We start from the raw sequence: 13,351 nt of genomic DNA on the forward strand, positions 1-13,351 counted from the left end.
AAATTTAATGGATTTGACTAATAGAGAGACTTATTTATTAAACGAAAATAAAATTTGGGGAGTACTAAATGTAATTTTTTATACTATAAAAAATTTATATTTAATTACATAAAGTTTCGTAATAGGGAAATGTAATTATCCTATAATAATAATAAAATCCCATCGACTTCTTTTATCCAAATACATTGTATTCTTTTAAATAATCGCATGATTGTCGTCATAAATAAATGGGAGTAGTTTGTTGCGTCTTTCCAACACCCAACAAAATTTCTGAATTTGTAGTCACTGTCATCCAACAGTTTGGAGTTTAAGTTCTTTACGTTTACTTGACAAGTATCTCAATTTCATTTGTCAATAGAAAAATGGAAAAATTTACATTTATTTATTTGAACCCCGCCTCGTAATCTCCAAGATCACGTGGATTAGATCCTAAGCACCCGTTTGCTCAGTCGAATCCATAAAATCCATTCAACTTTTAACTTTTCCCGATGATTATGCATTATTGAGTATACACTCACCCCCCAAAACAGCAAGACCTCCAGAGCCATGGGACAAATTCTTGAAAAAGTTCAAGGTATTAATTTTCTTTAAATTCGACCAACTCTCTTTATTTCTATATGCAAAAAGGAAAAAACGTCTTTGATTCAAGAAATACTGTTTTGGCATCTACAATGATGGGGTTTCATGTTTTCTCTATGCGTGTTTCACAATCCTTCTTAAGCTTGACTCCGCGATGTCAAGTTGGTTTTTTAAGTGTTCGAATAGTTTGTCCTTTGTGCTTTTGGGTGTACGAGGTAAAGTTCTTCGTGGGATTTCACCTTTCAATCCATAGATTTATTAAGCTTTGTAAAATTGGAATTTCTTGATTCTTGTATCTTGGTTGAATATTTGGGCCACACATGTATTTTCAATGGATGCCTGGAAATTTCATTGTTCTTTATATGTGGAGAGTCTTGTTCCAAGAGGGTTAATTTACAGTCCGCCAAAGCCAAAACAGTATGATATGTGTGTGCGTGTGTGTGTATATTTTGAAGAGCTTCATGGTAAAAAAAGTGACCTTGAATAATTTTAATTATAATTGCTTCATTAGTTTTTATTATTTTTTTCATACAAAACGAATAATGCTTTTGAGTGTTGTTGCATGTGCAATTCAGTCTCCAAGTACAGGTAGCCGGCTTAGTGTGCAAGAAGGACCTTGCAGTTTTCTTAAATCAGTTGGAATTTTGAAATAAGAATTTGTTTGGTATGATGTGGTCGCGGAAAACATTCTTTCCGTTTGGTCACAAAATTCCATAAAAGATATTTGTTTCTAGGTTGTAAGCCTGCTATGCATTTACGAGCTGCGTTCACGTGTGGATAATAGATAGTTGTGGATTGCATACGGATAATGTCGAAAGTTGAACATTTTTTTTCCCCACTATGTGGTTCGCATAAAGGACCTAGTTTTGGTAGGAAAAATGAACCATCAATCTGGCATGCATACTTCAGAAAGTGAAATGGATATGTTGTCCTCACACTCTCATTTGAGTTTCAAGTGATTTCTTTAGCAGTTCGAGTATTTGACAGAAAAACTTCGGTAGTAGGTTCGTGGAAAGAGATTTCTGATTAGTAAATTCAATGCCATTCTAGGAATGTCTGCGCTTGAAAGACCGAATGACAAATTTTGTTAAGCTTTGGTTTCTTGGATAATTTATTTATTGCTAATGAGTTGGCTTGTATTGATGTTGTGCATCATGCCAGGCTTGAATATACGAATTTTTTGCTTGCAGAAAGATACTCTGCTACCCTGAGTTGATAGAAGTTTCTTTTAGTTTTTAAGTCTTAATTCATGTGATTAATTCAACTAATCCTGCTGCCGAATGTGAATGTTTATAAATTTTTTTTGGTATATAATATTTAATATTACATGCTTACCTTTTGTTCAGGGAAGGAATGGAAAGAAAGACAGATACAAATGATTAGCAACAAAATTTTTAATCGTGTCAAGAGTGATACTGGAAAGACTAATCTGACATTTGAAGAGCTCTATATTGCTGTGTTACTTGTTTACAAGTAAGAAATTTCACCTACATGTGCTCCATATCCATTTATATTTCACTTAACTTACTAATGCATTACCTGAACTATTTAGGTTTGTTTCTGGATTCCTGAAAATATTTCCATCTTTGCAGTGATCTTAATAAGCGTTTACCTGGTCCTCATTTTGACCCCCCTTCAAAGGAGGAAATTAAGAATCTGATGCAGGTATGTAATACAACATCCATTATGTTTACTAGAAAAAAGGTATGATTTCAGTATTTTACTTATAAGGTATGCTGATCTGCTACTCGTTTGGCAAAAATCTCACTGGATTGGGCACTATCAATAGCTAGTTATGTTTTCATGCAAGTTTCTTGTCCTAACTATTTGTCTTCACGAAGTTGTATTTCTGTTCCTCAACGATTTTAACAGAATCAAAGATCTATCTGTGTCATTTTCCTTTATCTTCTAAAAGCTGACATGACATAATCATACATGACAGACAAGCTTAAGTCCTTTGTGTGTGTGTGTGTGTGTGTGTGCGCGCACGCGCACCTTTCCTAACACAGGACAACTTTATGGAAGACAACAAAGTCTTATTTTATTTCTGCCACTGTTGAAGATTGATATCCCGTCCAAGTAGTTTCAGCAAGCCTTCTCGTTAGGAAACAGAATTAAATGCCAGTGATGCTAAATTGCAACAATCGGAAAATGATAAAAAGGTGCTGTATGTTAATGGACAGAATTGTTCTGTTTGTGAGCTTTCCACACATATATATGAGATAATTTGGGTTTTGGATTCAATAAATCACCAAGCATAACCACTATGTTATCTATATTCTAGAATTACAACTCATTACTGTCTGCATAGTACTTGTTATCACAACAATGTATGCACTCCTGTGTAACTTTATTCTTGATCCTACAGTTCCCAAAGTTTCACCATCTCTACTACTTGTTATGCAACTTCTTTTCTTTGTGCAGGAGAGTGATATAAACCTTGATGGTGAACTGGACCGCGAAGAATTTGTAAAGTTCATCCGCCGGCTAACAAAGGACACATTTTTCACAGTGAGTCAGGGATTGATCCTTACTCTGGCTGTTGCTCCAACAGTGGCCTTGCTGACAAAAAGGACAACGGAGAATGTCCCAGGTGTCGGCAAAGTGGTGCAGAAAATACCCAATTCAGTCTATGCATCCCTCGTGACCCTTGTTATCGTTGCATTTCAACAAGGTGCTGAGAGGTCATAAAGACTCAAATTCTTTCGACTTTGTTATGTAAAGATGGCTGCTTGTTTTCATGCTAGTAGGATTGGCTGATCAATACGTTGCTTCCTGGTGCTTAATAAAACAATGCAGGATCCTAAGTAAATAATGTGTTTAAGTTGGCAATTTGTCGAAGTTATTGTTGCCTTCATAGCTTTAAATTTCTGTTCTGAATAACATGTAAGTATGATTTTTCTGCTGTAGTACTACACAGTGATGGAGAATCTCTCTTGTCAAAAGTGGCTTGTGTCCCAGTTTCTGTTGTGGTCTTTGCCTGTGTTTTCACCATTCACTGCCTTAGCATGTCTGGTGTCCATGGAAACACTAGGTTCCAAGTTCAGTCCCTTCTTGCTGTAATTTATCAGATAATCATTTCTGTTGGGCAAAAAAGTTATGAATCTTAACCACATCAAGACTAAATCGAATTGGGTTCATATAAGGTTTGAGCATATTATAAAATGATTCCTTAATTTTGAACATTCTACAGGCGCTTATGGTCATATTTTACATTTTAGATTCTTCATTGCTCATGCAAAATTTTATGTAAACTACAACTATAAAATGCAGTGTAATCTTTGCAAAATTGATAATTTGTAATATCTCTACAAGTGCCAGTGTAATGATCCAAATAAAATTCTTGCACTAATTTAAGTACTCGGTTCACCATAGCTGAAAACCCCCTGAGATCATATTACAAATACGGTAGACATAATCACTCAAGTGACGGCACTAACAGAGTACTTGAACATTTTGGCATTCATATGATCACTGTTAAAAATCCCTGATGTTCATAATACAGCTAATACTAGACACAGATAGCTGGAATGGTGTGTTGAAAACAGTTCAAATGTTGGGAGATACATCAATCTTGAATTGGTTGTAGGGAAGTTTATTATACAGCACCTCTCCATCTGAACATTGCACCAGAACCTGAGTCATCCTGGAAATGGTGGTGGCGATCAAGATGAAGTCAGCTTTTGCAGCTTAGCTTTGGCAGCAGCCAATTGTTCTGCCGACAAATTAACAAAATACAGTCATAATACTCAAAAATATACAAAAAGAAGACAAAACACAGCACCCAAGGACAAGCTTACTCTGTTCAAGTGCTGTTGCTTTCTGAACAGTTGTTCGGAAAAATAGATTCCCATTTCTTTGGTAGACAGCCTGCGTGAAGCAATGGTCAAACTATTAGTGTATCATAAGACAGTCCCCTTTCATACAAAAGATACTGTGACAATTATCGCATGACACGAACTGTCTACAAATTGATGCAAGAGATCATGCTGCACGAATAGTCCTATATATCCAATTTTGAATCATTTAGAAATTGAGTTTATTAACTTTCAATAAGCAGAAGTGTTGAGATGAAGACTAAGTATCAGGGATTGACGAGTGAGTGCCAATAATGATAAATGATAATTAGACACAAGGACAGTAGGTGCAGACCTTGAAATCAACCAATTCAAGAAAAGTTAATAGGAAATAAGCAGTTCCCAGTACTAAGAGGGCCACCAAGAGCCATCGATCTCCCTCTCTCTCTAAAGGTGGGAGGGCCAAAACAATATAAAACTCGGCCAAACACAAGAAACTAGATTTAGGCCAATCATTCAACACAAACAATTATGAATTCATACGGACACTTCAAATATCCACTAGCTGCTAATACAAAGTATCAATTTTATGCCTGGGATTCCAGACTATATTTCAGATCAAAATGAGGACTTTAGCAGTCGGCAATGAACGTCTTTGTGCAAATATCATTCTCCTCGTTTACTAATTGCTGCTTCCTGTTCCACACTATCATTAATACATAACACAAATCTAAGGACCTGAACCATCTTGCCCTACCATACATAACAGTAGAAGTCTATGAAGCCAAATACTATACACTCTGCTTCAAACTTCATCTCATTCAAAAGACATCCCATCATAATCACCAAAAAGTAAACTTCATCTCTTTCAAAAGACATCTCATCATCATAATCACCAATAAGTACACCGAAACCACAATTTTATCTTTTCAATAGATGAAAAAGAAACAATTGAAGATCTGAAAACTGTCATAAGAAGAGCATAGCAGAAAATACCCATATCTAAGTTACTATGAACAAGTTACAAGTTCCCGTAAACCACAAATCACATGGCGGCTATACATACGAACTCAATCTCATGAAAGTATCATTATATAACTTCACTAACCAATTGAGCTGGTTAAATTAGTCTCCAGGGTTAAAAGCAAGAACCCCATGCTGTGCGGGTCACTCAGTTTCTTAAGGTAAAAATTATATAAACTGCTGATATGATTTCCAGCAAGAATTGTTAAATGCAAAGAAACAGACTCAGTACCCGAGTGGAAGAAAGATTATTGAGCTCAGCTATAGCAACCTCATGACTTCTCACCTGTCAATTCCACCACTACAACCCATTAATAATTTCATCAAGCACCAGCACACACACAGAGAGAAAGACAGAAAATTAGTTCTTGCAGCAGGCAAACAAAAATAATTCATAGAGAGGAGAATGAATTTAATAATAACCTGCTTGAGAAGATCTGAGGAGGATGGCGACTTTGACGGGGTCGTCGCAGACATTCTTGTTTGCTTACTGGGCACGAAGAAACAAAGAGCCCAAGAAAGGGTTTTGTCAGCGACTACGAATTTATAGGATTTATGATACGATTTTATTTTATAATTTTCCTCATTGGTCTCCTCTCTCTCTCTCTCTCTCTCTCTCTCTCTCTAAGTATTTGAATATGTCCTATTCGTTATTGTCTCTTATGACTGCCCGCTCTTTATTCTAAATTCTAATCCACGTCCTTCTTAACCGTTTCCACTTTCAACTGCATTCAAGAAATGTACAAGAAATCCAGTAGCGCCACAGTTTCAGTAATTCTTCTGGCTTGAAGATGAGACATGGAGTTTGATCCGTAAACAAAATTACCCCTTTGTTTGTTTTCCACATTAAAAGGAAAGGGATAGAGCCATTGGAGAAGAAAACGTCAGCAGTGGCGGTAGCGGCAACATCAGTTTTCAAGAATCGGTACACAAAAGAGAGAAGACCCGCAGAAAGGACGACAGAGAAGAAAGCCCAGATCGAATAATTGAGTTGCCTGATGCGATATTAATTGAAATGCTCTGTTCTGCCCGTGAAAGACGCCGGCAGAACAGGTGTTCTATGTATGAGATGGAAGTACCTCTGAACTCTTGTTGTAACATCACGTTTTACTCTGATGTTAGAAACCCTGTAGGGAACTAAAACGCTTCATTTCCTTTGTTGATCGCACCTTGAATAAATGTTCTAGTCCCAAAATCAAGAAATTCTCGCTTCGCATGTGTTACGATTATTGTGCTGACAGGCTGATCGAGGGATGGCTTCAAAATGTTTGGATGGAAAATGCTGAATGCCTCAAGTTGGATTGGGTTGAGTTCAATTACTGCCTTCCGCTATGGTTTTACAGCAGCTTGTCCCTGCAGCAGTTGGAATTAACGAATTGTAAATTCATGATTTTAGGACAGGTGCGTTGGTTTTCGCTCAAGAGTTTGTCCTTGACGTCCGTGCTTATCAATGACAATGAGATAGCAAACATCTTATCGGGTTGCCTTGTGCTGGATAACTTGATTTTGGATGCTTTTATAAGCATCGTTGCCTCAATATTACGCCTCCTAATTTGAAGAAACTTACAGTGGTCGATGCCCGCGGCAATCCCAATGATGCTTTGTTAGAAATTAATGCTCCTTGGCTTCAAGAATTAAAGATCCTTGGGGAATTTGTAGGTACTGAATGTCATCTGATTGCCATGTCCTCCTTAGTTTACGCTAAGCTCACTTTTGCACGTATTGCCCACGAAGGTAATGTGGATGCCTTGTCGCTGGATTTGGCCATTAAAGTACTTGAAAGTACACCAAGTTGAGGACCTAGTACTTGTGACATTCTTCAGTCAGGTATGTAGATTTTCATAAATCGATTTTCTGACATGATCATTCTATAAATGTTTTATGGAAGTGTAAATTGTGGATTTGAACATAAACACTTGGCTCATTTCTTCACTCAAAGTCATGACTGTAAATCTAGATGCAAAACATACACCCCAAGTCGGCATGCTTGTTTGATCTTTATTTGAGCATCTACATTTCCAACAGAAGGCATTCAGTGTGGTGTTTATATGATGCTTTAGTATTGGACGAAAGAAATACTCATTCTCATTATGTCCGTCGAATTCTAAGTAATAGAGTCCATCATCAGAGTTTGACTAGAATAGCGGTATCAATATTTGTTTGCAGGTCTCTCATAAAAATTAGTAGGCTTGTAAAAAATTGGTTCCAAACTTCACATTGCCTCATAAGTATGTTAGGATGGGGCAACGGTAACTGTATGCTCTTATGACGATCATATCTTTTTACTGATTGTCTTTATTTCAGGCATTGTTAATATTGGAATGTTAGCTAGGCCTTATCCATTGTTCAAATGCAAACAACTGACAGTTCAATCAACCTCGCTAGAAAACGAGCTCCCTGGGATAGCAGGTCTTCTACAAAGCTCACCTGATCTGGAGAAACTAGTGATAGAAGTGGTGAACTCCGTGCAGGTTTGATTCTGCCCACCTTTCATTACTTTGCCTTAACTGTTTGTTGCATATGTGAACGTCAGATACTGAAGTGCATCAGTAACTTTCTTCATGATTTTCTCCCCTCCTATAGATTTACCTTGTAATGATTCTTTCTTTCTCAGCCATTAGCAGTGTTTCAAAAACAAATATGGTATGGAAGTTGTTATCTGACAAATCTGTCTGTTCTGATTAGTCAATTTACATCTTTGAAATACAATCATTAGTGTGCAACACGGAGAACACAAAAGATGAAACGTATCAAAATCAAACAAATAGACACAACCTCAAAGATAAACTCAGGTCCTTTGAGCCTTAAGGGGGGAACATTCCTCAAAATAGTTGTCTAAGTTGATCTGAGGCCGAGTTCTAAGGTAGTATGAAGGCAAATTGCGTCCCGACATTTCTGCCTATTATGCAACAATGTATTCAAGTTGTAAGCTGCTAGCCAAAGGAACCTTTAACACCGTCTAGGCTTTCTCCAAGAGAGACCCTGCCATGATGAAAGTCAGGAATATTATACACCAACACCATGATTTACTGGCAAGATAAACAACCACAAACCAAAAACAGCTAATCAAAGATGAAAGCTTTGTCTGTATCGGTATAAAAATATAATACAAATTATATGAGAGACGGAAAGTGGTGATGTCAAAGACCTGTTTAAACAGTGGATAACCTATCACTGTGAGGATCTCAGAGGTCAGGAAAGAAGAGAAGAGGAGGCAAAATAGCATAAGTAAATGCCAAATGACTGAGGCCGTAGACAATGGTCAATTACCTTGCATTCATCCACATTATCCATTGTGGATAGAAGTAATGGAGTACATGGCGGCTATAGGGCAATCTACTGCCATGCATGCCAACATCAGACACATGATACCCCTGCGGTCATATAACTAGCCTAAATTTGCAGCTTCACATGGTTAATTTTAGATGGCAACACCTCTTCATTCAGATCGTGTTCTGAAAATCTATTGATTATTCTCTTTCACAATTATCCATATGAAAACTCTCTGAAGAAAATGTTTAATAGACTATATCAGAACAAGTTTTGCAACTAGATATGACCAAGTGCAGCAAGCATCCAAATACAGTTCCACTTTATCTTAGGTTGGATTTAAATTGAATGATTTGAAGTTACATATTTCAAATCCTTAATAACAAATTTTTTTAATTTGTTTGAATAATTCTAAATTTAAAGAATTTTAAATCCTTTTATTCTAATTTTGAACTATGTTTTGTTGGAAGTCATTTGAAATTCTTTATCCAAATCCTTCCCTCAAATCCAAATGCACCTAGAACTAGGAAAAAGCTGAATATGTAGACCATTTGAAGCAGGATACAAAAGGCAAATTAGGTTCCACCTTTAAAATAATGACATTAATAACTTTTATCAAATTTCCATTGGGCTATTAATCTCAAACAGTACATAATAGCAATAAGAGAAAGGTATCTGAAATATAAAATTTTAAATCTCCTCAGATGACTTAATTGCACATGCTTCCATCTCTTTCTAGTAATCCGACATTTTTCCTCTTCATGCACATAACAAAAGTATTTCAAATCTACTCGTATCATTAATGTTTAGGAGGCAGTGAGGCACGACAATTGCCTGATAAAACATGAGGGTCGCATAATTGAGCAACTATTCTTCATACATCAGTATCTTGTCACTGAATATAATATCTTATCATTTCCCACTACCACATTAACATTATAATACAAAAGATTATAGTAAGAATAAATTCCAGGAACTCGTTATATAATATATCGTTCCTGATTTGCTATCTGCTCCCAAGATAAACAGTCCACATAAAAGAGTATCCATAGTCCACTCAATTATGGACTGTGTTAAGTAGTTGAAGGGGCCAGACTTACGATTGAACTCCATTATACCATATCTTTGAAAGGAATATAGCACAAAACTGGATTATTGGAACATGTACATACTTCTGACATACTCATCCTTTACATAAGCTACAGCCTGTGCAAGAATCTGTGAGCTCTAAGTACTATAAAACCCAAAAGATAGAAAAATATTTAACCTCGTATTTTCGACATTCTTCATATTCAAAGATAATAGATAGAGGACATTATTTCAAAATTGCATCATATAAGCACATCTTCATAAGCAAAGGAAAGACAACACATCATCACATATGCTATAGCAATTGAAAAAATTCCGTAAAACACAATGTTAACATAGTTCCATATCCCGAACAGCCAGCAGAACTTCCAGAGAAAGGACATCATATAATGTGACAATAACATTTTGGATACTAGTTCAGCACTAAGTCATTTTACCTGTGCATGCAGTACTTGTACTCTGAACTACGGGAGTAATCTTTCTCCCCTTCTTCCAACTAAAAATTCAACAAAACAAAAAATAACATAGGCTCAGAACAAAATGAATTGTCACCAAAAGCATAAAACGAGCGGCTTTTTACACCATATGTGCAAAATTTTGTGGTTGCCTCATAAGATATCATAATGAAATACTAGTTGTATGGTTTAGTTAAGATCCTCACTGGATCACTCTCGTAGATGAGCTCATAACAAACAGGCGAGAGGCATCTTAAAGCACAATTCTCCTTAGCTATAATTGAAGACTTGCATTGCTGACCCCATAATCCACTTCATGGCAATCATTGCAAAAGCCCATCACATCAACAATCAGTTAGGAACAAAATAAAGAATCACCCAGCAAAAATGCAATCCCTTCTCAGAAAGAAATCAAACAGTAAAAGCTTAGACAAAATTCATGAAAGAAAATCTATAAAAACGCGAAACTAATACCTTTCAATGTCCGCATAGCAGTCATTTTTCTTTTGGCGAATCTCTGCCTCCTTTAACAAATAACAGCAAAAAGGGTTTGTATCAAATTCTTTGTAAATTACAAAAGCTCATACCTTTTCAGAAAAAAAATAAAGGAAAATTACTACTTACAGAGATTGGGACTCGAGACTTGGCCAGAACTTCATGAGAACACAGTGAAAACACAGCCCAAACGATTACCAAAACTGATTTTCGAAAATTTGTGGAGGCAATCATCTCAAATTCTTTCTTGATTTTGCCTTTCCGATTTACCTACAAGACAACTGACTGTTTTGTCTCGGTGTCGCTTTCTTATCTGAGGGGATACCAATTATCTGTTGTCGGCTGAAAACGCTCTTCTACTACATGCGCGTTTGGGAGTTGGATTTTGTAAAATTTTAGGACTAGTTAGAAACATCTTTAAGATAAGTATAAACTAAATAAGTTTGTATGAAAATAATCAAATTCTTAGAGCCATTTTATAAATTTAAAATTTATCATTTTTATTAAAATAATGATTTTGTAAAGGGTTAAAATAAATATTACTGAAGGTGTCTTTAATTTAAAAATCTTTAGGAAATTATATGCATTAAATTTCAAAGGTGGCCTATATAATCATCAAATAGTTGAATAAAAAATAATAAATGATAAGGGTGTAAGATGTAATTTTCTAAATATGAGGGACCCCATTAAGAAATATACTTTCTAATTAATATGTGAGATAGTACCAAAAAGGATGGATTAAGGTAATATACTTTCTGATTTTCTAATTTATTATAAAGTCAAATAAAATATATTGAGTATTTTTTATATATATATTTAATTAAAAGTTTTTGCATTTAATTAAAAAGAAAAAAGAAGGAAAAAACCAGAAAGTACGTACCACCCACCAGTTTTGGAGGCGTTTCCCCCGTCTTCTTATCCTTCCCTGGCTCTCTGAAGCTATCAACCCTAGACAGAGAAATCAAGACAGGAATCAATTGCAGAGATAGAGAGAGAGGCAGTGAGGAGGATCATCAGGTAATCATCACCAGTGATAATTTGCACCAATTAAGAAAATTACGCCATTGATTCTTGAATGCAGCTCCAAATCAGAGACAAGAAACAAAGGGCGCCAGATATACGTATAGAGAGAGAAACAAAAATTGTAAATAATTGGGGAAAAGAGAGAGAGAAAGAGAGAGAGGGCTGGATCCAAGTCAAGGTCTGATAAGGTGGCCCGGATTGGTGTGAAAGATCATTAATGGAGGATGAAAAGGAAGGAGATTTCAGGGTTCCGTTAGTCTTTTCCTTCTTCTGCCTCTGCGTAACCGCCGGCGGGGCGTTCCTCATTTTCTACGTCTTCGTACCGTCGAGCTCAAGGCCCTGGTACCCCATTGCCGCCTTTATCCTCATCGGCTCCCCCTGGATCTTCTGGCTTCTCACCTAACTCCTGCCTTGCATCAAGGGCTCCTACCCCTTTATCCTCATCGGCTCCCCCTGGATCTTCTGGCTTCTCACCTATCTCTACTCCTGCATCAAGGGCTCCTACCGCCGTAGAGCCGCTCCGGCAGACGTCCGCCAGATCTCCAGACGACAAACCACCATGAACACGACCTCAGCCGCCATGCAGAGTAGTCAACAGAGCGGCGGCGGAGCAAATCCCTACGCGGGCACCTCCAAGGAACCCGAGATGCCATTAACATACTCTGTCTGATTAATTACTCAGGACATTCCTTCATATCTTAGCCAGGGTAATTTTTTCATTTGTATTGGTAAGGTTTTCTCATCAATGAATTGGGATTGTGATTGTATTGTCTGTCAGGTTCAATTGCCAAATAATTTTCATTTCCATTTTTTCCTCCCCCCTAAAAAACAAAAAAACGGGTTTCCAAGATGATCATGATCACTGCAACATGGGAGTACTGATAAATGGATGATCACAGTCATGATATATTATATAAATATATTCATATATGTTATATATATATATATCTGTGTGTGTGTGTGTGTGTGCATGTACATGCATGCTTAAATGTTTGTAGGTTAGATAATTAAGAGAAGACATCATTAAATTGTTAGTCTTAGCTAGAAAAGGAAATTCTTTTCTTGATGCTTAAATTTCTTTCTTTTTTGCCTTCACTAATTAATTTCTTCGTACGTTCTTTCTCCGGCCCGAAATTAAAATATGCCATATATGTTATATTGATTACTAATTTTTTCTTGGTTATTTTGTTCAACAAGAGTTGCAAATTTTGTATAGATATAGCTTACCATGGTTGCTTGTAATTTTACATCTGAAATATAGGGTTTGGTAATTTCACTTCTTTTTCTCAGTGTGAATAACATTTTACACTCTTATGATATTGAAAATGAGCAAATTATCCTCTATAAAAAAAAATATAACAAATTTACCTCTTTAAACTTTTTAAATTGAAGCAATTTACCTCCCTGTTTAAGTAGATATATTTCATTTTTAAAAACATGGAGAGGTAAATTGTTGTATTTTAAAAAATATATAAAAAATTGCTATTTGTTCTTTCATAAGAGGTAATTTGCTCATTTATAATATTATAAAAAGATTACTTATACTTTCCCTTTTTTTCTTTTTGAAGCGAAAAAGATTGTAAATATATATATTTTGGAGGGGGGACGCAGATTTTCTGC

The 13,351-nt window shown here is 36.1% G+C and overlaps 3 protein-coding genes and 2 long non-coding RNA genes across 6 annotated transcripts; 2 read left to right on the forward strand and 3 right to left on the reverse strand.

The window, feature by feature from the left end:
• Positions 383-3,625, forward strand: LOC105168194. Of its 2 annotated transcripts, none has more exons than XM_011088173.2 (4): positions 383-574; positions 1,926-2,052; positions 2,172-2,244; positions 3,004-3,625. In XM_011088173.2, the coding sequence occupies exons 1-4, from the start codon at positions 547-549 to the stop codon at positions 3,268-3,270; spliced, it is 495 nt and encodes a 164-aa protein (XP_011086475.1). In that variant the 5' UTR covers positions 383-546; the 3' UTR covers positions 3,271-3,625. The 2 variants fall into 2 exon arrangements, with proteins under 2 accessions (XP_011086475.1, XP_011086465.1); XM_011088163.2 differs by lacking the exon at positions 383-574 and adding an exon at positions 641-794.
• Positions 3,901-5,981, reverse strand: LOC105168205. Its single transcript, XM_011088185.2, has 4 exons — positions 5,823-5,981; positions 5,632-5,685; positions 4,380-4,449; positions 3,901-4,294 (listed from the first exon to the last, which is right to left on the reverse strand). Exons 1-4 carry the CDS (start codon positions 5,874-5,876, stop codon positions 4,245-4,247), a joined length of 228 nt encoding a protein of 75 aa, XP_011086487.1. The 5' UTR covers positions 5,877-5,981; the 3' UTR covers positions 3,901-4,244.
• On the forward strand, positions 7,011-8,265 carry LOC105169954. The gene is made up of 2 exons (XR_002287224.1): positions 7,011-7,226; positions 7,704-8,265. It is a non-coding gene; the product is annotated as an uncharacterized LOC105169954 (long non-coding RNA).
• On the reverse strand, positions 8,041-11,075 carry LOC105168214. The gene is made up of 5 exons (XM_011088198.2): positions 10,838-11,075; positions 10,688-10,737; positions 10,420-10,525; positions 10,196-10,254; positions 8,041-8,381 (listed from the first exon to the last, which is right to left on the reverse strand). Exons 1-5 carry the CDS (start codon positions 10,940-10,942, stop codon positions 8,333-8,335), a joined length of 369 nt encoding a protein of 122 aa, XP_011086500.1. The 5' UTR covers positions 10,943-11,075; the 3' UTR covers positions 8,041-8,332.
• Positions 11,928-12,567, reverse strand: LOC110012116. Its single transcript, XR_002287223.1, has 2 exons — positions 12,206-12,567; positions 11,928-12,130 (listed from the first exon to the last, which is right to left on the reverse strand). It is a non-coding gene; the product is annotated as an uncharacterized LOC110012116 (long non-coding RNA).

The sequence above is a fragment of the Sesamum indicum genome, linkage group LG1, assembly GCF_000512975.1.
Source record: "Sesamum indicum cultivar Zhongzhi No. 13 linkage group LG1, S_indicum_v1.0, whole genome shotgun sequence".
Classification (NCBI taxonomy): Eukaryota; Viridiplantae; Streptophyta; class Magnoliopsida; order Lamiales; family Pedaliaceae; genus Sesamum; species Sesamum indicum.